At 42.7% G+C, this 25,579-nt stretch overlaps 1 protein-coding gene and 1 pseudogene across 24 annotated transcripts in view; one reads left to right on the forward strand and one right to left on the reverse strand.

The window, feature by feature from the left end:
* Nucleotides 1-4,354: 4,354 nt before the first annotated feature.
* The window catches only part of LOC115067226, a 67,008-nt gene continuing 45,783 nt past the window's right edge, over nucleotides 4,355-25,579 (reverse strand). For 2 of the 24 annotated variants that reach the window (XR_003846664.1, XR_003846661.1), the window contains 6 exons: nucleotides 23,012-23,178; nucleotides 18,653-18,710; nucleotides 17,427-17,465; nucleotides 15,590-15,856; nucleotides 14,636-14,683; nucleotides 4,355-4,877 (listed from right to left, as the gene is read on the reverse strand). Coding sequence is in view for 19 of the 24 variants with exons in the window: in XM_029554727.1 (XP_029410587.1) it covers nucleotides 4,698-4,877; nucleotides 6,395-6,541; nucleotides 13,922-13,994; nucleotides 14,636-14,683; nucleotides 17,427-17,465; nucleotides 18,653-18,710 (545 nt within the window). In the remaining 5 variants the exon portion in view is untranslated. Of the gene's footprint in view, nucleotides 4,950-6,394; nucleotides 6,542-9,264; nucleotides 9,321-12,285; nucleotides 13,319-13,920; nucleotides 13,995-14,098; nucleotides 14,280-14,635; nucleotides 14,684-15,589; nucleotides 16,695-17,426; nucleotides 17,466-18,652; nucleotides 18,711-23,011; nucleotides 23,179-25,579 lie in introns of those variants that run through there. The other 22 variants (XM_029554729.1, XM_029554728.1, XR_003846662.1 and 19 more) reach the window with 21 other exon arrangements.
* Nucleotides 21,448-23,174, forward strand: LOC103747931 (annotated as a pseudogene).

Consider the following 25,579-nt stretch of genomic DNA (forward strand, 5'->3'; position numbering starts at 1 on the left):
CTGGTTCTCAGCTGCCACAGGATCAAAGGGGATGTAAAGGTTAAATGTCTTATACAGTCTCCCATAAAATTAACCTGGACATTTCTTGGGTCCCTGGAGAACATCTGAGATTTGTTACATACTTATGGCCCCTTTATCTTCTTGTTATTTTTATAAGGGTTTCTCAGTAGCATTTATATCTCTGCAGTTTTATTTCATGATTAGGTTCCCAATGGGAGTATTCCTTGGGGGAACTGGGCTTGGGCATAAGCCGAGGCATTATCTATGTGAGCTGGGACATGTTCCCCCAGCCACGTTAAAACTCCCTGGGTGATATGGCATCTTTCCTCAGTATTAAATAACATCAGGTGACAGTCGGCCCGTGTGGGGTTAAGAATTTGGAGAACTGATTATATTAATTCAATCAGGGCCTGAGGTTTCTCTATAAAAGGCATATGATTGTTCCAAATTAAGAGGTCAATGGTAGAGAAGGGCTGATCAGTGAAAGAATGCTGGCCTTCCTGCCTTCACCCTTCCTGGCCATATGGAAGGGGGTCTCAGGCTTCCCTCAGTGGCAATTGTAAGGCATTTTCGAAGTTTCCTATAGTTTTTTTCATCCCTGTTTTTCCCCACCAGAGTGTGAGGAGTTAAAACCAGAAGGATCTGCTTTGATTTCTGAATAGGGAGTTTATGGTGACCATGAGAGTGAAGAAGCTCCAGAGGAATAAGAATCTTGGACAAAATCCCAGCTGCAACAGGACCACTTATTCTGTCTTATTGTTTTTATCTCTTGTAGGTTGCTCTGTTATTCTACAGACACGTTTTACACACTGGTTTGAGTCACTTAGATCTGCCAAAGTCTCCCTCACTTTACAAAAATCCCGTCGCATTAAGGGACTTAGCAAAACCAATAAAGCTCCATACCATTTTTGAGGTCCCAGTTGAATTAAGCTTTCCTTTATATCTCTGGTGAACACAACCCTATCTGGCCCAGAAAACTGGGTACCATATATTGCCTTCCTTATACCTAGTTCTCTCAGTAACACCTGTCCCTCTACTGTGGTCCTCCAGTCCCTGCTAATCATGGGAGTCTCCCTTAGTGATGACCACATATCTTTAATGCCTTGCACAAGCCATTCCATTAGGGACTGCTCCACCTTGTATTGGCCTAGGTTAAGCAGCCTATGTCTCAAGGACAGATGTGTGGTTATATAACTCAGCTGTGATGCTTCTGAAGGATGTAAACTGATATTATTCGCTTCCATGTCCCATACCCTCATGAACCACGTGGTGTGGGGCTCTTTAATTGTTTGAATGTCTTTCCTAATCCCAACAGCTCCAATGTGGAGTATTTTCTCCTAGCTACAGTACTGTTCACTTTTTTCTCTTTTTGCATCAAAGGTTGAATCTGAGGGGCAGCTTTAGCTACTTTCATTTTTAGGTCATTTCTTTTCTCATTACTATCTGTCTTTTTCCTTGGGTCCTTTTATTTCTGGTCCCCTAAACTTAAGCAAGTTAAAATCTCCAGTTTTTTTCCCTCTCTCAAGCTCTGAGGCTGAGACTGAATTTGCCAGTAACTCCTTAGTCTTTTCAGCCTCCAATGGGGCTGTTGCCTTTGCAGTGGACAACTCTTTAATTATACAAAGACGTCGCCAGGCCATCTCTCTGGATTCCCCTCTTGTGTACAAGGCTCTCCACAATCCTTAAAGAGTTTTCAGACACATGTGACAGTAGGCCCATTTTTCGAGCAACTGAGCTATTTTCCCACATTCACAAGATGGCAGTGACCCAGGGGTTTCCCCTTTCGTGTTTGTCTGTGTCTTCATGGCCTAGGTTATTTTAGTTATGTATTTCACAATCCATTGTATAACTCATGTGACCACTGCTAACCCCATCGCTTTTCCTAAGCTCCTGCAGTTTGTCTTTTCTAGAGTCATCCTTCCAGGTGCACCAATTTGTTGCACTGAATTTTCCCCTCCCCCCTCCTTGGGAGACCCATGTGTGCTTGCCCTCTGAGGTCCTAGGGCTGACAAAACCAACAGAGTACCTTCTATTTGGGTTTTGCATAGTTTATGACATCTGGGAGGGGGTGTCTTACAAAGACATGAATTGTCATAAGCTTTTTCTTTCCCATATTTGAAATGCACTTGCCATCAGTATGTCCTGACTGCGGTCTCCGCCAGCTTTTTGTGCGTGGTTCTCCTGCTGTTCATGGCTCTGTTTCCAAAATGGCGATGATGCCATGTTTTCAGTGTCTGTCCTTAGACCTGCCCCCACCCCCCATGCAATTGATGCTGACTGATTGGGTGGGAGGAGTGGCTGTCTCAGAGAACACGGCTACCCAACAGAGTCCATTGGAATTTCTTGACAAGAGCTTGGGAGACCTTCTTTCCCTCTTTTCAGTACTGGCCAAAACGATGGACATATGGTGTCTTACTTTAATTAAGAGACAAAATGACTTACAGTAACAGTATGTGAACGTGCTTTGCAGACTGGCATCATCCTTTGAAATATTTTGGAAAAAATTTCATTTGGTACCCTTTGTATGTTCAGAATATAGCATTATCAGAAACCCTCAAAAGATATTTCATTTATTATTTTAATTTTTTTCTCCATATATTCTAGTGGGGTGCAGTTACTCTGTGTACCACCTATTTCCTCCCCCTAGTTCTAAGAAAACAATATGAGAAGTGAAAGGGAAAGGATGAGCTTTTACTTCATCCATCTCTGTCCAATCTCTTCTTGGCGATACTTCAAGTGCCTCTTAGCACTGATGAAATTGTGCAGTGCTCAGTCAGGATCTCTCTGAAGAGAGCTTCCTTAAACCCCATGAGATTTGCCATAGATCCGCATATTTGGCCTCAGCATTCACTTTGGCTCTTGGTTGAGTCAGAACTCTTTCAAGTCGTCTGTCTCTCTCTCTGTCACACACACACGCACACACACACACACACACACACACACACACACAAGACAAAAACAAAAAGCTACAGAGTCTCCAGCCTTCCTTCTAGCCTCTGAAAGTCACTGTGGAACTGCATCTCTATCTCTTTCCCATGAGAATACAAAGGCAGTTCCAGGACCTTGAATGTTGATAAGACATTCCATCCACACAGTGGGTTGGCTTCAAAACCAAATTATCACATTGTCAAATTGAACCAAAACCATGTTGAACTGAACCTATGTTCTTACCAGTCCTGGTGGGCACTTACCTGAACTGGTTCGTTTCTCCTCCCACCTCAGGTTCTTTGTGCTCTTGAAGTCCATGCCCTTGGCACAGTGGAAGGGCAGATTTCACACAGATCAAGATGTCCATTGGTACCCAGGTGAGTTATGGCACCTGATGCTCCACAGAAAATGGTATTCTGACAAAGTGTGGTGGGGCACCCTCAGAGTGAACTGTAGCCGCGCCATCATACAGCCCTAGCAGATATCAGCAACTGAAACTAGAGGCAGTTAACTCAAAGTGTGGGAATAGAAAAGGTTGGGGTGCTGAAGAGATGGCTCAGCAGTTAAGAACACCGGTTGTTCTTGCAGAAGACCCGGGTTCAAATCCCAGCACCCACATAGCAGCTATCCAGTCCCAGGGGATCAGACAGCCTCTTCTGACCTCTGAGGGCATTGCACCACATGGGCGCACTTACCTACATGCAGGCAATACATGCATACACATAAAATAAAAATAATAAATAAAATTTAAAAAAAAGGTTGGCCCAGCTATACCAGTATGTGGATTTGAGAAAAGGTCAGTATGTACCCGGCCTCTCTTATTTAACTGCTTGTTTCTGGCTTCTGTACTTTCCGCTCTGCTTGGCTTGCACCTGTAGGAACTTTTCCACTCCTGAGCTATGGAAAACTGTTTGGGATGCTTTCCACCCCTGAGTGGACAAGGATATGCTTTTTTTGTGTAAAAGTCTACCCTGAAAAAGGCTCCAGGCTATACTAGGGATCTAATGGTCAGTGTAGTCACCAGTTGCTTATAAAGACTTTCTTTTGGCAATACTCCAGTCTGAACAGTCTTCTCTGGTGGGATACCTCATAACAAAAAGAAGTACAGCTAACCATTTCCAGTTTCCCAACAAGTCCCTAAATAGAATAGGCCTAGAATAGAGGAGACCAGGGCACCAAAGCCAAAACATGGAGGGCAGTTTATTGTACTGATACAGTGACCCAGAAAGAGAGATTTCACTAAAGCAGGGCCCTGAGCAAAGAAAAAAAACAAAACAAAACACTTTTTATAATTTTTTACTTTCATGTCTCTTACAGATAACAATAAACATTTTGATTGGTACTTTTAAAAACACTGTAAGTAGATACAAAATGGCTGGAATGCTAGAGGAAGAAGGAGACCTTGAAGGCTTGAACAGGGAACATGCAGAAATGTTTGTACACACAGACATCATTTATATCTTACGCTATTACAGAATGAGCTTCAGTCTTCACAGTCTCATCCATGGAGAGAGCTTCTGTACAGGTGCTCAGGAAAATGTGAATGTACTGCATTTTCTTTTTAATACTGTATGAAAACAACAACAAAATAAAAATGATATGGAAAACCCCTAGAAACTGAAATCACTTTTAAGTCAAATGTGGTAGTACACACCTGTGACCCCAGCACTTAGGTAGATGAGGCAATTGCTGAAAGTTTGAGGCCATCTTGTGTAATGTAGGGGGTCCTTATAACAAAAAAATTAAGCTGAAAGCATCTTTCCATTTCTTTAAAATGTAATCAACGTGAAAGAAAAAAGTTGACAGTTCCAGCTACAGGTGAAACTCACTGTCTTCAACCTCTCCACACACTGCAGGGATTCAGTGTGATAGTGACTTGCTGAGTGGCATGTTAACTTTGGGAAGAAATCCATTTGTATGCATCTCAGAGTTCTAGAGCCAGGAACCACCTGGAAAGTAGATCCATTGTTGTAGAAAATGAAGCTCTGTGGTTAACAACATATCCCTGAAGGAACAGCTTTCTGAGAACATGAAAACACAGAATAATCACAATTCAGCATTCTTGGGGACACCCTGTAACTAAAGTGGGAAGATGTTGCTATAGAAGACATGATGGTTTGCCCCATCCTATGTTATTCCATAAGGAAAGGGAGAAGAGAGATGCTTGGCTTGTACATTCTAGAGCAAGCCAGATCTTACAGGGACTAGAATGAGGCAGGTGAATTGCTCAACTGCTCAGATCCCAGACTCACACTTTCAGTGCCAGGCTCAGTACTCTGTTTCTTGTACTCTTGGACATCTTTAGAGCTATGCCTTGCCTTGGGTGTTTGACATGCAGACTGGTGCACAGACTAGGGGCTATCAGAGTCAGTGAGCACCTGCTAGGACCCCAGGCAGAGAAGCTTAAGGCCAGCAGCAGCTCTGGTATAAATAGCAAGGAAATTGGTTTCTCTGCAGAGAATGTAACCCTATGGTTGATAACATATTCCTCAGGGAATAGCTCTCAACTTGCTTACAGAAGCAGTCTGTTTGGTAGGCACCAGAGGAATGAAAATGAACCCCAGCTATGACCCACAGCCTCTGCATACCTGAAAGATCCCAAATATTAGAGGACAGGAGGTTCTTTAACACAAGTACCTTGGCCTGGAGGATTTTTTGGTTCTGATGTTGTTTTGTTCTCTTTCTTTTGTTTCTTTCTTTATTGGATCTCGTTATTTGCAATTTTATTTATTTACTTATTTATTTATTGAGACTGTCATGAGGCTGGGCTGGCATGGAACTTGATATTTAGCCAAGAACAACCATGAACTTCTGATCTTCCTGATAGAATATGTGAATTGTGGAAGAGCCACAAGCCTCATTAGGGAAAGCCATAAATTAGCAGCCTGGCCTTTCTTAAGCCTGGCTTTGCTCAAGCCTTATCAACTGGTCATTCCCTGGACTGAGAGAGACTGTTTGTGGAGTCCACCTGTCTCTTTTAGTGCTACAGATAACTCACCTGCCTGTCTGAGAAAAGAGACCCTCAAGGGCACCAAACCCTGGCATGGACTTAACTCTTGCAGTAGAATTCCTATATAAGGCCAGACTGTTCCCCGTTCAGAGTGCAGATAATCATTCCCCAAAGAAAAGACCTGTCAGCCCTTTGCTGTTACTTGCCTGTTTCAGGTCTGACTCTGACTCTTATTTCTAAACTTTAAACTCCTTCCTTTTTCTGCCCTGCTAAACCTAACACTTCCTGTGTCCACTGTCCAAGCATTGGGATTATAGGCCACCATACTTAGCCATCTATATCCTTTAACTATTTGCCTCTGTCTTTCTCTTTATTGTTTTCCTCTTTTAAACTTTGCTTCTTTCTTTCCTCCCTTTCCTTGAACAGCTATGACAAGAAAAGGAAGAAGAGGAGGGACTGAACTAAAAATTCTGGCTCCAGTACCTGCTTTGGTTGGGACATAAGGAAAAAAAGTACCTGTGAGTTTGGATATTCAAGCAAGAGGAAGATGTTTGATTCTGTCTCATCAAGTGATACTCTAGGGGAAGTGACTGGGCTAACACACAAGTCACTTGGCATCTTTGCAGTTTTGTTTCTAGTAAGCTGGAAAAACTTTCTCTTTTCCTGGAGGTAAGAGGGATAGAACTCTTGTGAATTTTACAGTGCTGTGCAAGGCTGACTATTGTGACTACATGGGGTAAGCAGGTCACTACGGAGCTGTATTTAAGGTTGGCACAGTGAGGACCAGTTCAGTTTATTTTACTGCCAGTTGAAATTGATACAGCTGGACAATGAAGAAATGGGCACAGGTAGTAAAATGTCACTCAAACTAACTATACGAAATATTTCTCCTCACAAGGTGCCACACAGTTTATATAAAGGGAACCTCTGTTAATTAGTATACAACTGTGTCAAAAGAGTCAAGGCTTGGATTCATCAGACTCCAAGGAATTAACTATTATCTATTTTGGGGGTGTGATGGGTAAAGTGCCCCCCAACTAAGTATATAATTGACTATTAGAAATGCATCATTGGAACCCAGGGCAAGCTGGGGTTCAGGAAATGTTCCAGGGATGACTTACCCTTGTATACCAATCTGAACATAATTCTCTCACCAAAACTTTATAAAAGTTAAGGAAGCCATGTGATCGCATGTAGAAAACAAAAGGCTGTAAGGGCCAATTTATATTTAGACAACATGGTGCTGATATGGATAGCCAACATGGGCCAACATGGCTAATGTTAGACATCCAGAGGGCTATGAGTCAGCACAAAATGGCTTACACCAGATGTGCAGGGATCCCCCAAAATAAACAGTGGTGTAATTTGTTATGTAACTGCTTTTGGCAGAGTGCCACTTTTGTGTAATTCTGTACAAATATGGCTGAGGTAAGAGGCTGGAGCCTTCCGCCTTTGCCAGCCTGCATGTGTGTGTTTGCTTGTAGGTCTATGTGCATACCTCTGTGTGGCCTGTGTGCCTGCCTGCATGTGTGCCTGTGCCTGCCTGTGTGTGTGGTCCATGTATGCCAGTCTTTGCCTGGGTGCCTGCCAGTGACTGCATGCCAGTGGATGCTTGCCTAGCAGCCATTGTGCTGGTGCATAAAGTATATCTTATCTCTCCCCAAATCCTCTTCAAACCTCCTGTGATCCTCCTCCTTTCCTAACATTGGAGCTTGGACATCACACCACAGCGCCTGGTCTCAGGCTCATAATAAGAAAGTCATCATTTAAGAAGGCAGAAAGAAGAGATGCCCTTCTCCCAGCTCCAAACAAGAAATAAGACTGGTCCCACTTGGGGGAAGAAGAAGGAATTGAGTTGAGGCCCCTGTATCTGCTGTCCTAGGGTAGAATGAGCAGCTGGTCTGCAGCAGCAAAGAGGCCGAAAGACTACCCCCTACACCTCAGGAAGCAAAATGGGTGCAGGTTTCTAGCACCTTGGAGCAATGCATGAAAGCTAGCACAGACTTTTTTCCTTGACTCTCAGTGCCAGCCTGTCAAGGAAATTGGCAACAGGAGGGAAACAGGCCAGAGCTCACAGAGCCTTCCCCAGCATCTGCTCCTGAGTGGGGCAGACTGGAATTAGGCCTGCATCACTGCCAGCCTTTCTTTCAACCCGAGCACATGGCTGTCTACCCCCACTCCTTCAACATTTGTCAAGTCCCTGGGCCTATGATGCTCAGGTATGACTCAGCTTAACCTGAGTCTTAGCAGCCAAGTGTCTGTTCCCAACACCCCTCTCTGATCTTGAGTAACTCAGCTATCCCCAGGTCACTACTCCCAAGTGAAACCTAGACTAGTCCCAGCACCAGGCAGAAACCACACCCCATGGGACAGATAAGTGTTTTGGCCTACATCAATGCCAGCTGTAATGTGGAGCTTGTGGAACTCTGGTACACTCCTCACACTGAGCAGGCCCCCACACTTATAACTCTTAGGCGTGAACCTGGGAGTATAGCCTGGGAGGCCAAGTGATGGCTTTCACCAACATCACCATAACCTCAGACAGCACAGTGTGAAGCAAGATTCCCCTTATAGGATAGGAGAGGGTAGTAAGGGCAAGGCTTTGCTCTGGCACTTAGAGCCAGCCTGGTGAAGCCTAACACTGTGCAGACCCTGATGGCCCCAACCTCAAGTTAGTACATGTAGACAGCCCTTAGAACATGCCCCAGCCAAGTAGGTACATGTGACTTCTGTCTATAAATTTTGCAATGTTTTCAGCAATGCCTGTGGTCAGTGGCAATGGTTTTGGGACTACCATAAGTACACTTAGATAGGCAGCTCATGGCAGTGATAGCCTTGGTCCAATCAAGTGCTGGACTGGAATAGTGGATTGTTGGCTCAGGGTATGACACAGCATTGAAGTGTTGGAAACCCTGGGCCTGGATAGGAATATGTAGCTGCTTTCTACTAGACATTCTGCCTGGACAATGAAAATCCTGCAGTGATTTCTGTAGCGGTGGGCCTCAGTCCAGTAGCTGCCTGGGTGCTCTGGCCCATCCCAAGTCCAAGTAAAGGCTTGGGATGATGGACTTCCTTTTTCAGGGGCTCTTCCAGGTCAAGTTGCATACCAACTGCAAATTTGGGACCTGCCTGGGCTTGAATCATGCTCTACTGCCGAAGCAGAGAAAATCCACCAAGAGCCAAGCTGCGGTCAGTATGCCCTTAGGGCCCATTTTAGTGCTCAAATGGAGGATCTGATTGCAGGCTCAGAGAAAACAAGCATTCTGGAAGGACAGGCATACTCAAAACCAGATTATTAAGAATGATATAAATACTAAATCTTTCAATGTGCAGATAATGACCCTCATTAACTGGCATTCAAAAACTTTCAGGGAACCGGACCTCACCTGATGATCAAAGTGAGGAATCAGAAATAGATCCAACAGCAATCAGTGTGGGCAATCTGTGGGCAACAGTTTTAACAAAACAGAGAAATGATTCAATACTCTAAGAGAGAAATTTATCAACAGCTGGCAGTGCATGTCTAGAATCCTAGCCTCTAGAAAGCTGATTCAGGACGAGCAAGGAGTCAGGCCATCCTTGACTACCTAGCAAGTCTGAAGCTAGCCAGAACTACATGAGATCCAATCTTTTATTTTTTTTTTAATTTTAAAAATTTAAAAAATTTTTTATGTGTATGCATGTATTGCCTGCATATAGGTAAGTGCACCCGTGTCGTGCAATGCCCATGGAGGTCAGAAGAGGATGTAGGATCCCCGGGGGCTGGAGTTATGGACAGTTGTTAACTGCCATATGGGTGCTAGGACTCGAACTCAGGTCTTCTGCAAGAACAACCAGTGTTCTTAACCACTGAGCCATCTCTCCAGACCCAAGATCCAGTCTTTTAAAATGAGTAGGGGGAGGCAAGATGGCTCAGTGGGTTCAATCCTTGGGATCCATATTGTAGGAGAGAACTGACTCTTGCAAGTTGTCCTCTGACTTTCACACACTTGCTGTGGTTGGCACACACACACATACATATGCTGAGGCTGGCTAGCACGCACACACATACACACACAAATGAATGTAACAATAATTAAAAGAGAAAAAAACATTTAAAATGGGGGAGGACTGGTGTTGTATGATACCATTCCTGGATAGATAGGAACAAATCTCTACTCACTACAGATAGGAAACCAATGACAGACCAAAGTAAGAATATTACCTAAGTCCAACTCAGTGAACCAATGAGTTTTTTTTTTTTTTCTAATGTTTTATTTTGTATTGCCTGCATGTATGTGAATGCACCTGTGTCGTGCAATGCCGCAGATGTCAGAAGAGGTTTCAGATTCCCCTGGAACTGGAGTTAAGGATGGTTCGTAGCCGCCATGTGGGTGCTGGGAATCGAACCCGAGTCCTCTGCAAAAGCAGTCAGTGCTCTTAACCACTGAGCCATCTCTCTAGCCCCGAACCAATGAGTTTTATTGGAGTTACTTAACAGGAGCAGAGCAGCATCACCATAAGCCCACCCAGTCATGGGTAACAGCTTACAAAAGCTGGAAACCTGGAGCTCACACCACAACTTGCAGGTAGTTGGACAAGTTGCTGCATGTCTTTCCAGGTAGTTCAGTTGATCTGTGCCTCTTTCAGGTAGCTTGGCTGATTTGCCTCTTCCAAGTAATTAATTTTGTCAGAGAGTGTCTCTCAGCAGTCCTTACAGCTTATTATCAACTTTTGGGTTGGGCTGGCATAATGAATCTGGTCAGTTTCAGGGACTTCCTGAAGCTATTGCATTGTTTACTTCCTGGGTTTTACTTTCCTGCAGGATGGAATGTTTAGTACATCCTGAGTCTTAGGGAGCTATATTAGGTAAATTGCTACAGAATAGCAGAGGATACAGCTCAGTTAGTAGAATGCTTGCCTACCATGTAGGTAGCCCAGGGTTTAATCTCAGGCACTACATATAAACTGGTGTGCTGATGCAAATCTATAATCACAGTACTTGGGAGGTAGAGTTAGGAGGATCATGGTCATCCTTACCTCATGATAAATTGGAAGATAGTCTTAACTACTTGAGCCCCTGTCTCAAAAGAAGAGATTAAACAGAAATTCTTGAGCTAGAAATTTTACTAAGTGCAATGTTTTTTTTTAAAACTTTTTATTGAATTTTTGTGTATTTCATACAGAAAATCATCTTTATACCCCTTCCACTTTGGCACCCTCCCATAGCCCCCCCCAACTGTAGTTCATATCACCTATTATGTAAAGTTAGTGTCCCCAGATGTCCCTCAGTGTAAGTTCATACAACAGGCTTTAGTCAACCTATTTAGAGTCTCTCCCTTTAAGAAGATTAGTTCTTCCTCACCCAGCAGTAATCAGCTGCCAATAATTCTTCCACTAAGATTGGGGCTTGCTGTTCATTTCCACAGTTCTGTGCTGGCTTTTGTCTGCTTAAATTTGCATGGGTCTTAGTGAGCACAATTTGTAAATGTGGTTGAAGGCATCAGTAGTAGAATGAATCAAGAAAAAGAATCAGGGAGATGGCAGATAGAGGGGGAAAAAATCAGCAAAAATACTGATAGACTATTTGAAATGTGACAGAATTTGTGAATTTCAGGAGAGGCACAAGGCTCACTAGGGAAGCCATAAATTGGTAGGCTGGCCTTGTATAAGCTGTATCAACTGTTCACACCCAGGACTGAAGGACTGTTTATGGAACCAACCTGTCTCCTTTCCTGCCCTAAGATAGCTTGCCTGCCTGAGAAAATAATCTTGGAAGAGAACCCCTCTATCACTCAAGGACACCAGACCCTGGCACCAAGTTTACTCCTGCAGTTGTGTTCAACAGAGTTCCTATATAAGTCCAATCCCCTATCCCCAGTTGCAGATGCCCTCATCCAGTGGAAGGGTATCTGCCTTTTGCTGTGTTCCCTGAGTAAAGGACACATTTCTTGCCTTTTGCAGGTCTGGCTCTGACTCTTATTTCTAAACTCTAAACTCCTTCCTTTATCTGCTCTCCTAAATCTAACAAAATGAATAAATTTATTTTGGGGCAGCATTAAAACAGCCAGTATTGGGGCTGGAGAGGTGACTCAGCAGTTAAGTACACTTGCTGCTCTTGCAGAGGGCTTGGGTTCATTTTGTAGCACCCACATGGCAATTTACAACCATCTGTAACTCTGGTTCCAGGAGATCCAACTCCTATTTCCAGCTTCCATGGCTATCAGGCATGCATATGGTACATATACATATATACATGCAAACACTAATACACATAAAATAAATCTTTTAAAAAGCCAGTATTAGCCAGGTATGTTGGTGTACACTTTTAATCCTAGCACTTGGGAGAAAGAGGCAGGTGAGTTAGAGGCTAGCTTGTGTGTAGCCTATCAGGGCTACACAGTAAGACATTGTCTCAAGTTAAAAAAAAAAAAAAAAAAAAAAAAAAAGGAGCCAATAGTTAAGACTGGATGGGAAGGCAAGAAGGAGTGGAGAATGCCAAAGAGGTAGAAAACTCATTGAAAGGGAGAGTAACAATGAATTCCCAAACCTATAGAAGAATGAAAATATTCAGGTAACATGAAGGTCAAAGGTCAATAGTTGCATTAAACTGTTTATTTGCTTTTCTTGAGACAGCCAAGGCTGGCCTTGAATTCCTGATCCTCCTGCCTCTACCTTCCTAGGTCTGGGACTAAAGGGTGTTAAACAATGATTGGGTTAATGCATGAAGATCAGGAACTTAAGGATAGCCTCAAGTACATATTGAGTTCCAGACCAGCCTGGATATCTGAGATCTTGTCTTTAAAAAAGGAAAGATAGAAAACTAAGCAAACTCCAAATAGTTTGCTAAAGTCAAATGATTTTTTCTAGTCTTTTTGACTGTGACTCTGAGCCTTCAATGGCTCAAAAGATATTTTTAAGCCTCATGGTAACCACATAGCGAAATAGATTAGGGAAACAAAAACGTTACTGCCAATCAGTCCCTACATGAAGAATGAATCCAGGCCTCCAGATGCAAAGCTGTTTTCTCAACCCTTAGGGAGTTTTATACAGGAAGACCCCAAACTCAAGAGCTGTCTGGGCTTCAGAGAGAGTTCAAGGCAAAACTCTGACTCAAAATAAGAAACCAAGGGGTGAATATAGCTCAGTTGTGGAGCACTTGCCTATTTTGTAGGAAGTCCAGGTTTTGATTCCTGCTATAGGAAGAAAAAAAAAAGGCAGAAAGATCTCAAATAATCAATTATTGCTACATGTCAATGAAATCTATCAGGAAAACACAAAATCTTTTTCATTCTAGTAAGAATGGATGTCATAAAGAAGACAAAAGATGAACAAGTGTTTCCCTAGAGACCCCAATCAAAGCCCTTGCCAACATTTTCCCTCTTTCCTTTTCCTTCTGGTCAACCAGGCAGCCTCCTCTTTTGGTCTCCCATGATGTGGTAGGGTCTTCCTTCCAGACACCTTTGAATTTCAAAACAAATTGCCCTTGAATGACAAGGATGAGCCAACTGACTTGAATCAGCATAACTGGGACAATGCACCTAGTACTCTCTGGACTGTCACTGCATTGGTGTTCCACCTTGCAGCTGCTATGGACTTGAGCTGTGGCAGCTAGGGTTTTTCTTGTTTTTGCTAGTATTGCTATGGATTCACACCCTAAATTAAGAACTTGAAAATGAATCTTTCTCAATTGCTGGTCTGACTGAGTTAGTTGCCTAGACCCAGAGATTCCAGTCCTGGAGACAGTACTTTTGACATAGACTAAGCCAGATTTTTAAAGATTTCTCTACAGTGAAGTATGCTTTCTCTACCACGGTGTTGGAACAAACCTGGTGAGTGCGTCTGCTCAGTGGACAGGGCAGCACTGACCACTGTTGTGACAATCATCATTGTTGTTTTCCTATCCAGCTGAGCCTGCCCTGTTGAGCAGAAGGAGAGCACTTTCCCTTGAGTCTCTCATGTGTGCCCGGCCAGCCAAGTGTCAGTATGAAGCTCCCTCATCAGGGCTGGGCATTGCACCTATCCAAAGGTACTGTGGGTATAAAGTCCTGAATTGTCACTTATCTTGGCTATGCTGCAATTCTTTCTCAGATCGGGAGACCATGTTACAAGAAACTTTTGTTTATTGTTCACAAGTCTATCAAAAAACAAGGAGACAGAAATGAATAAACGGAAATACATTTATTTACAGTTCTGGTCAGAACTTGAAAGACAGAAATCCTCAGTCTCTCTCCATCTTACCTATGATAGCATTAGAGTTTATGGAAAAGATGAAAATCAGGAACTATAGATTCAGCTGCAAGCCATAATTATTAGAACTGAGAGGAAGTCTCCTAGGAGATAAATCCCTTCTCTGGTGTCAGGCTTCTTGTGGGTTCCGGTCTTACCTCCAGATGTTAGAAAATTTAGATCTAGAGTGAATCTAGAGTGAACAGGGCAATGTGAAAATGAAAGATGAGACCAACCTTAGGAGCAGATTGTTCTTTACTAAAAACAATGAACGTGGCAACAGTTTCTCTGTGGAATTGAAACTGGGGCACTACAGCAGAGTTAGGCTCAGTTTTTATGGGGCTTAGGAGGAAAGATCAGGTATTCTGCAGCCCTGTTTATATATATATATGTGTGTGTGTGTGTGTGTGTGTGTGTGTGTGTGTGTGTGTGTGTGTGTGTGTGTGTGTGTAGTTTGAGACAATTAGTGCCAACATATGTTTTCCCAGATAGCAGTCACCGCGTTAGGGGTTAGGGTTTCACACAGTTTTCCGGCCAGGGGTTTCTCACCTAAGCTGGTGTTTTCCAAGCTGAGACATGAACCCTTCATTCCAGACCCTGAGGACAAATAAAGAAAAGGAACAACGGTCTCTGACATTGGCTTCTTTGGGCTGGTCGTCCTGATGGAGGGGGTTGATTCAGGGATTGTCCTTAGGACCCAGAGGTATATAGGTAGCAGAGCTGACTTTGTGAAGTAGAAACAGGTCTTCTCATGTTCAGCCTGTGTTGATTGGGTGATGACCTTAACATGTTCCTGAATGAATCTTTGGAGCTAGTCAACTAAACATAGTGCAATAGTTTTCTTAGCTATATAGGTACACATTATAGTGTTGAAATAGGCCAAGACCTGAAGTCTTATATTTAAGCAGCATTTTTTAAATTAATAACAAAATCATTAGTGAGGAATAATTGTCTAACTTAGTGCTAGTTTGACAACTAATATCAGTCTTTATTTTCCTGGTCTCCAAGGCTCACTATCCTGCTCAAAGCCTTTGCTGGGCCTCTAGTACTCCTACTTCTGGCTCTGTCAGTTGGACCTTTTCTGAACAATTGTGAGTAAATACAGTAAAAATCATAGTCCTAAAAAAAAATCCCCTAGATGAGTCCTGGATTTGATTCATGCCCATAGAATCGGTGCAGAATGTGGTATGGCACCTTCTTGACCATAGCTATGCCATGTTAAAGCTTAGGCTGACTCTAGTCTCTGAAATTACCAGGGAGCTGGCCTAGGGTATGGGAACACATATCAGCAGGACCCAGTTATCTTGGGAACAGGTGAGTGTGTCCCAGGGTGTGCTTGCTAACTGCAGATTTATGGCTTCTGTAGATTATGCTTGGCTTGCTTCTGCAAAATAGTAATTGTTGCTTAATAAAATTGAAATTGTTTAAGGGGGCTCTCCACCTGTAAGCTTGGGAAAGTAAACTTTTCACCCCTGGTTATGGTTTCTGTGTATAAAAGCTTACCCTAGAGACGGCTCAGGGCTACACATTCGGGTTCTGACATCCTTGTGTAGCTGCTGGCCAGCAAGACTTTTGGCAAAACTTTGAGTGGACTTCTCTGGTGAAGCACCTCACAAGTCCTCAGGGAGCACTTGCGGGTTGGGGGGTGCTAGCTCTTTTGGCATTTTAGGAGCTCCATCTACGTGAGGATAAGTTTGCTTGTGTACTGACTCTCCTCTTCGTAGACTGGACATTGGTTAGAGTCCATCCAGTGGGATCTCCATGGCTTTCCTGAACAAGAGGACAGGTGACTCATTATAGTTACAGGACATTTTGAGATGCCCCATAGTCCCCTGGGACTTAGTTGACCATGGAGGGCAAGGGGCAAAAAACTGTTCCTTCAAGTCCCTCTGACCAGATTAGTATGGGCCTTCAACTTTCCAAGAAGGTTAGTAACACTGGTCTGGTACTTTTAATTACTGTGTAACATGTAGATAAAGCTTGAACAAAACCCCCAAATATTCTTGAAGAAACCTTGACTTGGCATATATTTTGTTTCTTAAGCCAGCCTTTGTTACTGTTAATAATAACTAATTTATGGCCTGAGTCAGAGAAAGAAGAGATCGAACATCGCAGGTCAAGTAGTCATAGTCTAGGAAAAGGATTTAAAAATAATTTTCTTAGGTTGGCCTAAAATGAAGGCTGTTCTAATGCAAACAGAAGTAACCCCCTGCCCTCCGTAGTTTTCATATCCTAATTTATAACTTTTCAGAAGGAAGAGGGTAAGAATCATATCACATACCTATAGACAGGAAATAAGCTTCAGGATCCAGACCAATCTCACCAAAACTGTTTCCTTTTGGATTGTACTCATCTGGTACAGGGAAGCAAAATCTAGCTCCTATTGAGTCAAATTATCCTGCATCTATCCCATCTGAAGCTATAACTGTGCATGTGACACAAAACAGAGCAGCAAACTGAAAGTTTTTTGGCTTCAACAGTAATACTCATAATAATTCTGAATATATTGTTATTTAGAAACTTTAAGATGTCTTTGTAAACCTTGAAGCAGGTTTTTTAAATTATCAATTTTCTTTTTAAATGTTTATAGATTTTTTTTGGCAAAGATATGGACAATCCAAAAGGAACAGGAAACATTAAAGAGACATTGAGCTTTTAAAATACTGGAATTTTTAAGGACTGTGGGACTTTTAAAAGTTATACTATGTTCTCTATTTTTTTATTATTTTATTTTGTGCATATGCATGTATTGCCTGCATGTAGGTAAGTACGCCTGTGTTGTGCAATGCCCTCGGAGATCAGAAGAGGCTGTCGGATCCCTTGGGACTGGAGTTACGGACCGTTGTTAGCTGCCATGTGGGTGCTGGGAATTGAGCCTGGTCTTCTGCAAGAGTATTCAGTGTTCTTAACCACTGAGTCATTTCTCTGGCCCCAGTGTTTAATAGGTCTTTAAGATTTTTAGCATTGCCAAGTTTATAAGGCAGTATGTATTTGTCAAAATATTCATATTCATGAATCTGCACATGTGCATTTTAATTAGGCATGCCAAAAATGAAAATAAAACTAATAGTTCTTGTGCACAATAAAAAGAATGAGAAAGAGAAAAAGCTGAAATGGTCACAGTTTAAAAAATTGTTTAGCTGCAAACAACACATGAAAACAACTATCAGAGACACACATGACACAATTACATGAGATCTCAAACAACACATGAAAACAATTATTATAGACATATATGACACAATTATATGAAATAGATGGCAGGTGTTTGGCTCAGCGCATGCTGTATAGAATTATTAAAGACATGGAATACAAAAGATAATATAATAATCAATATTACCTGTGTACATAGTGGGGCATTGTAGGGTCCCAGGTAAAACTAAATAGAAAACACAGTTTTAGAGAGTTCAAATTTTGATTGAATGTAGACAGCAGATAGAGGGGAGAGCACCATCAAATTGATGTTTACAAAAATCCCATCGAGGTGACAGTTAAAGCAAGGGTAAAAGGACTGGGGAGATCCCACAGGCAGAATGAAGAGGTGAGGGAGAGTCCACAAGCAGAATGGAAGCTATAGCATGGAGGAATCAGGTTTTCAGGAGACAGGGAACCTAAAAACAAACTTGCATCAAGTGGAAGTTGGGACTCGGGGCAAAGCTTGATAGCAGGCTACCAAAGAGACAATGATCTTCTTTAAAAACATGTGAATATTATATAAAGCAATCACCTTTAGAAACCATTATACATACATTATAAAGTCATAACCCAAAATAATGCGTTTTAGAAACAAGTCAGAACAATGTAAAAACCCAAAACAGTTTCTTTTAAAAGCCAGTTAATAAATTATACAAAAAGAACATTTGCTGAGGCTTTTGCAAGCAGTGGCTCAGGGATAACCCAGTGCCACAGACTGTGGCTGTGGGTGGAGCTGCAGAAAAAATACCTGTGGAGCATGGAGAAAAGCCACGCTCTGTCAAGCATGTAACATGGGTGGGGAGCAAGGTGGAGAGGGCCCCCATAGGCCAATTCATGGAGGACAGGGAGTGTGATCTTACAGAGAGGAGACGCAGGAGGGGAAATGTGAAGTTTCGGTGGCACAATAGCTTTTCTGTCAGCTTCAGTTGCCAGGAGAGACAGAAAAGAAAGCAGAGGCAGAATTTTTGAGGACATATAGAATAGTTCCAATCTCTTGCTAGTCTATTTTTTATGAAACTATTTAGATCAGTGAGAATTTGGATTCAGGAAGCCACACATGATTGTTGTCCAATTTATACTGGGTCCAGACCTCAGTTGATAAATGAATTAGAGTGGCAGGCTTAAGGTCAGTTAAGACTAATGCTTTAAGGTTGTGTCTAAGGCAGGCCAAGGGAACAGAAGGCTTGGACCTCATTTTAGACAATGTAAGACCATAAGTCTTTCTCCTTGGCATCAACTCATCATTCATTATTGGGAGGAGACCGAAAAATGAAATCCTGAGGCTGGAAGGGGTATCTCAAAGTTCTAGTGGCCTGGAAGGCAGAGCCAAAGATAAAATCCAGAAAAGGGAAAATTGCGAAGGAGTCTTACCTTAAAGAATGAGTTTCGGATGCTCTGTTGGGCCAAATGGTGAGGGGGGGTCTCTGTTCTGGAGGTCAGAGGGGATAAGAGAGTCAAGAAAAATTTGAAAAACTGGGAACTGAGCTTATTCAAGACACCAATAAAATCCTAGCACAGGATTTGTACTGCTCATGTGTCAGAGGCTGCAAAAAAACCATAACCCCAAGGGTGAGGTTTTCAGGTTAGTCTGGTAGCTGTTTAGCCCAGTAGTGATCTCAGAGGGTACTTGGACCCTTGATGGGACCTACTGGGAAGGAAAGAGAAAGAGAGAGAAGGAAGTAAGAGGGAGAAGATGAGAGAAGAGGGAATGAGTGGGACTTGGGACACCAAAATCTTCTCAGTTTTGGTACCAAATGTTAGAAAATGTTAGATTGCGATTGACCAGGGTGACATGAAAATGAAAGATGAAACCAATTGTTAAGAGCAATGAAGGACCACACTTTCTCCTTGGGATTGAAACTGGGGCACTACAGCACATTAAATGGTCTCAGTTTTTATGGGGCTTAGGAGAAACAACCAGGTATTTTCCTGCCATCTTGTTTTTTCATGCTGACAATAAATGCTGTTGTTACAATTTGGGGATTTGGGATAATGAGTGCTGGCATACCTTTGCCCAGACAGCACAATCACTGGGTTAGGGGCTGGGGTTTCACACAGTTTTTAGCCAGGGCTTTTCGGATCTTAGCTTGGGGTTTTCCAAGCTGAGACATTTATCCTTCACCAACATGGAATTTTCTGGAGAAATTTTAATTCAATGGGCTCCTGTTACAATCATATCTTGGAGCCCAGAGGTTGCATGCTTAATGAAAAAATGTAAGAGAGGGCAGTTTTTCAGCACCCTGCCTAAGTCCCTCCTGATCCAATCCACTCAGGATGTCCTGCAACTCACTCAGGAAGTGAATACCTTACTAATGACTCAAAAATTAAAAGTAAAAAATTAGCTGCCGTGTGCACATAAAAAAATAAAACTAATAAAAAAATTAAAAAATTAGGGAATAACTCAGTGGTTGACAACTTGCCAAACATGGATGAGGCCCTAGGTTCAATCCCCAGCACCACAAAGAGAAAAGAAACAACAATAAAACCTTTATATAATGAAATACACACACACACATAAAATTATATATATGTATATAATGATGTATACGTTGAAAGCAACCGATTATAAATTAGAGGGGAAATAGGCATTCCTTCCTTACTTTAATAGTGGAGTTGCTTCAGTTTCCCACGGTCATACTAGCTATTGCCCTAAAATATTCTGTATTATCTCTAAATTTAAATTTTTAGGCATTGTACTCAAATGATACAATGGGAACTAAAAAACCAAATCACCCACTGAATATAGAATAGCTACAGAACAGCATAGACAGCTCAGAAATAAACCCTCATATATATACTCAGGTGATTTTGACAAGCATGCCAAGACAGGGCTTGTGGAGATGACTTAGCAGTTCAGAGCAATGGCTGCTCTTTTAGAGGACCTGTGTTCATGTCCCAGCACCCACATGGCAGCTAACAACCACCAGAAACTCCAGTTCAAGGGGATCCACACCCGCTTCTGATCAAGGGCATTGCATGGCATGGATATACTTACATACATGCAGGCAATATGTTCACATGCATAAAATAAAAATAGTAACTAAAATATTTTTTAAAAGAGTGTCAAGACAACTTAATGGGTAGCAAGACTTTTGTGACAAATCTTTTGGTGAAACTGCATGTGCACAAAAGAATGAAGCAGGATTCTTACCTTGCACTATATAAAAAATGAATTCAAGGCTTGGGAAGATGGCTCAGCCAGTAAGGTGCTTGTTATACAAGCATCAGATCTCCCACTCCCACACCATGCAAAAGCCAGGCATGGTGACACACATCTATAACCCCAGCGCTGGGGAGGCAGAGACAGGTGGATCCTTGGAGTCACTGGCCAACCAATGTCCCCAAATCTATGACTTCCAAGTTCAAGAAGAGACCCTGTCTCAAAAATAAGGTGGAATGTGAATGGGGAAGACATCCAGTTGTTGGTCTGTAGTCTTTACACTTATAGACACAAAAACAAGAACACACATATACGTATCAGGTACATGTCTCACCCCCAGACACCCTCGAATCTCCCCCCAACACACACACTGAACTCAAAATACATCAAAAAAAAAAAAAAAAAGATCAGTTAAAACCATAAATTGTCAAGTAAATACTAGTGCAAACTTCCCAACATTGGATTTGGCAATGATTTCTTAGATAAAATATAGAGACACAGAGAACAAAACTATAACAGAATTCAGAGGAGGCAGGAGTTTAAAGCCATCCTTGACCACAACACAAACCAGACTGGACCCTGTCTCAAAAACCAAGGCAAATTAAAACTTCCGTACACTGAAGAACAGTCAGCCATGTGTGGTGGTGCATGTCTATAATCATACCACTCTGGAGGCAGGTGTACAGTCTACCAGTTTCAGGCCAGCCTGGTATACACAGTGAGTTCTAGGCTACTCAAAGCAATATTTCCAGGTTCTGTCTTAAAACCAAATAGAAACAAGGATACAATTAAGATAATGAAAATAGTAATCTACAGATTGGAATAAAGTATTTGATAGTCATGTATCTGAAGATTAATAACAAAAATACAGGAATTCCTACAAATCAATGAAAAAAAAATAGACAAAGTTGGATGTGGTGGTAGGGTGGCTGAGGCAGGAAGATACCACATTCTAGGCTGGCCTCAGCTGCACAGCAAACAGCTGTCTCAAAAATAAATAAATAAGTTAAAAATAAAAAAAGTAGGAGGAAGAAAAAGAAGTCCTCAAATAATAGATTTCCATTCTTTATCGATTCTCCAAAATAACCTTTCATGTTTCATAAGAAAAATAATCGTAGATGAATGTGATTTGATACAGAAACATGGAATTGGTGCTCAAACGGAAATCATTATTCATGGGATCTAGTTCAGCACTCTTATAGGCTGTGGCAAACAGAATCCTGATCTGCTGAAACAGCAAGATTTTAGCGGTTTTTCAACAACCAAGGTGGAGTATGCGTAGAAAAGGAAAATGGGGTGAGGCTCCTTTAAGGCTGGCTGAAGGCCCTGCCCGTGTCAACTCCTAGGCTTCCGATTGGTTTAGAGGAACACATTTCCCACCAGCCCCTTGCAAAACGCCCACTCTCGCTGCATGCCCACTCTCGCCCTGCACCTCGCGCCAGCCTTCTCTACTTCCAGCTTTCTCTACTTCCGCCTTCCTCCTTCCCCTCGAGGATCGCCTCTCCTCTGCTCAGCTGCCTGCTTTGTCCACTTGCTGCCTCTGCTTCTCCGCTCGTGTGCCCTGTGCCTTGCTGCCTTGGGCCTCTTTGGGCCTGGCTTCGTGCTCAGCATCTCCACGGCTGGAGCCTCCTCGAGGCCATTGCTTCAGCCTCGGTGAATTTCTCCTTGAGCTTCCTTAAGGCCTCGCTTTGTGCTCAGCATCGAACGGTGCTTCTTGGCCTTGCAGTCTCCTCTGGCCTAGCCTTGCCTCCGGCTCTCGCCTCCTGACTCCGGGCCCTGCACGCTTCTGTGGATTGTGCCTTTGCCAGCTGCCCATCCGCCCGGCCATGGATGGTAGACCAGTGGCCCCAGCAGGTACCATGGGTGCTGCCAAAGCGGAGGGAACTCAGGCCTTGTCACCCCCGCCCCAGGCCTTGCCTCATGCAATCAAGGGCCAGGTTGGTGAGGAGGGCGGCTCTTCCGAGGTCAAGGTGGGGACTGAGGACTGCTCAGGCTCTGGGCCTCCCAAGCTGCAGGGGGAGGCATCCAGCTCGTCGCCTCCACCTCCGGAAGCTAGCAGGGCGGAGCAGGTGGTTGGCCTCGCCCAGCTGATCCTGCACATCTCCTGTTCTCTTTGCAAAGGCTATTTAATAGATGCAACTGCCATTACAGAATGTCTTCATACCTTCTGTAAAAGCTGCATCGTAAAACACTTTGACTCTAGCAACAGATGTCCAGAGTGCAACATTGTAGTGCATGAGACCAAGCCTCACCAATACCTAAGGTTGGACCCACACTTACAAAACATAGTGTACAAATTAGTGGCAGGTCTAGAGGAAAAGGAAAAAAAGCAAAGACGTGATTTCTATAAAGAAAGCTGCCCAGAAGCACCCGAACCTGGTGCTCCACAGCCAGGCTCTTCTAGTGAAGGGAGCACTGAATTGCGCAGTAGTTCAATATCTTTGCTGCTGGACTCCATGGGTGCCAATGAATACATGAGGCGTTTTAAGCCACTGAAAAACAAGATTGTCCAAGTTGCAGAAAACACAACCGTTGAGCATATAGAAAAATTACTCAAAAGAAAGATGGACCTTGATTCAGATTGCCAGGTGAATCTCACGTGTGGTGGTCACTTGCTCCAGAAGTTCCAAACTCTACGTGAAGTCCAGTGTACAATAGGAGATGCAGGGATGCGGGATGGTCTGCTTGTCCTTCATTACGGTCTTGTGGTGTCTCCCCCGAAAGTCAGTTGAAGATGCTAAGGGTATTGTGAGACGGGGGAAAAGTAAGAAAACTTTTGTATGACTGCATCTCCTTGAAGATTTCTAGAAGATCAGTAATCACCATAATCTCTGCTGTTTCTGACATAACTGTTTTCAACACCATAAATACATCATTGATAGGTACAACTTGGAAGAATGGAATGCATCTGTTTCAGGACAGATTGTATGTGGAAAGCCCTCAGAGCTTGGGGAAGCGTCAGAACATTGGTTTTTTTGGGGGTTTTTTTTTTTTTTTTTGGTCTTTTTGAGACAGGGTCTCCCTGTATCTCCAGCTGGCCTGGAACTCACTATGTAGACCAGGCTGGCTTCAACCTCACAGAGATCTGCCTGCCTCTGCCTCCCAAGTGCTGGGATTAAGGACATGTGCCACCACGCCTGGCTAGAACTTTTAATTTTTAAATTTCTTGTGATTCCAAATACTTTGAAGTTGATTTTTGCTTCCCATCTTAGAGATAAGTTGGTTACTGTTTTCTCCTCTGTTGAGCCATTGCTCCACAAAAACAAAACAACTAGCAACACTCCTGAAGAGATGTTACTCAGTTCTAAAAGGTATGAATTATTTTGTGTGACAAGCCGTCTCCTGTAGTGTTTATGACTCCAACCATAAACCTTCAGTGTAATGTCTTAAAATAAGAGGTGTTTCTTTGTGATGATGACACTTTATATATAGTTATCAATGCTGATGATATAGTGACACAAAAGATTCCTATAGTCTGGTTGTTGATATCTTGTAATGGTACCACTCTGAAATACAAAGTTTCAGGAAAATTTCAGAGGTTTACAGAATACTTATTATTTTGTCAGTAAATCTGCATTGAAGATTTAATGTTTAACAGTCATTTTCCTATTACTTTTTCCCTGGGATAAAAAATAAGTGTGTTTAGTAAGGTATAGTGGTACATGCCTTTAATCCTAGAACTCAGGAGGCAGAAGCAGGTGGAGCTCTGTGAGCTTGAGGCCAGCCTAGTGTACATACTGAGTTTCAGGCTAGCCTGAGCTACACAGATAGCCCCTGTATCAAAAAAGTGTTTGAAAGCTTACTTCGATAATGAGACTTCAATTTTAAACATTATTTTGCCTAAAATTTGCATCCTGGTGCTATCTAAAAGCGACTTTGTAGGTTCTATTTCATAGAAACATTTCTACATCTGTGTAGAAACTAAAAATTGGACAAGGAATGGCAGTGGTAAAGAATTTGTGAACTTGCTGGGCATGGTGGCAAGTGCTTCTAATCCCAGCACGTGGGAAAGGAGGAAGGAAGATTAGGAGTTCAAGGCTGTGTTCACCTACCTAGAAAGTTGGTACTATTGGGATGGGTTGGAAACTTCAAGAAGTGAGGTTTAGGGGAGGTTTTAGGTTGTTGAGAGCAGGCACGTGATAGGGGATTGTGAGCCCCTGGTCTCTTCCTCTTCTGGCTTTGAGTTGAGCACTCCCTGCCATGTTGTGCTACCTCACCACAGGCCCAAATTAACAAGACCAAGCAGCCAGTGGGTTAGAACTTCTGAAACTGAGCCAAAATGAATGTCTTCTCTCTTTAAGCTGATTATCTCGGTCATCTGTTATAATGATAGAAAGCTAACTAACATCATAGTCTTACATTTAAGATTGATGCTGAGGCACCAACAGATGCATTGTAGTGAATTCTACTTTTATGTAGTTCTAGTTTCCACTGTAAATATAAATTGACCTTTCTCATTCTAGAACCAGGGCGTAGTAACATTAGATACATTCTGCTTGTCTCCTTCCAAGTGCTCAGTGTGGTCCATCCAGATAGCTGCTTTATGCAACAACACCCTGATGTCCACCTCCCTGTGGGATAGCTCCCAAGCCACGTGGCTTACCCCTAGACCTTCATAGCTGAACCGACTGTGTAGATAAGCCACAGGAAGAAGTTCTTATCACAGCATGACCGCATGGAGCCGTGGAGCTGCTGCCCACTTAGTTTTCTGTTGTTGTTTTCTTCTGTCATGTTCTCTGCCCACTTGTTGAATAGTTAAGAATGCATCATGCAGACCAATGCCCCCTGACCTACAGGCTTCGCTTTTCTCTCAGATTTGAAGTAATAAAAACGAATTCTGTTATTGCACGTGTTTCTGTATATGTTTTGTGCTGCCTCTTCTGCACCTTGCTTGGCTGACACGGCAGACTAAATCTCTTGGTGAATACTTAGACAGCAGCTATCTTGGAAAAATTAAACCAAAACCAGGTCATGTACTTAGAACTCCATCAAGACAAGACTAGAATTTAGGATCCAGGGAGACACACTAGATCAAATTAGAGAACAATAAATATCTGACATATCATGGAGGGTTAATGCCCCTGACCGGAGGGGCAGAAGAAGATGTGCTTAGGCTGGTTTGCTCGTATTATCTGCCC

This window comes from Nannospalax galili, unplaced genomic scaffold (genome assembly GCF_000622305.1).
Source record: "Nannospalax galili isolate Female #2095 unplaced genomic scaffold, S.galili_v1.0 scaffold365, whole genome shotgun sequence".
In the NCBI taxonomy this organism is placed as follows: domain Eukaryota; kingdom Metazoa; phylum Chordata; class Mammalia; order Rodentia; family Spalacidae; genus Nannospalax; species Nannospalax galili.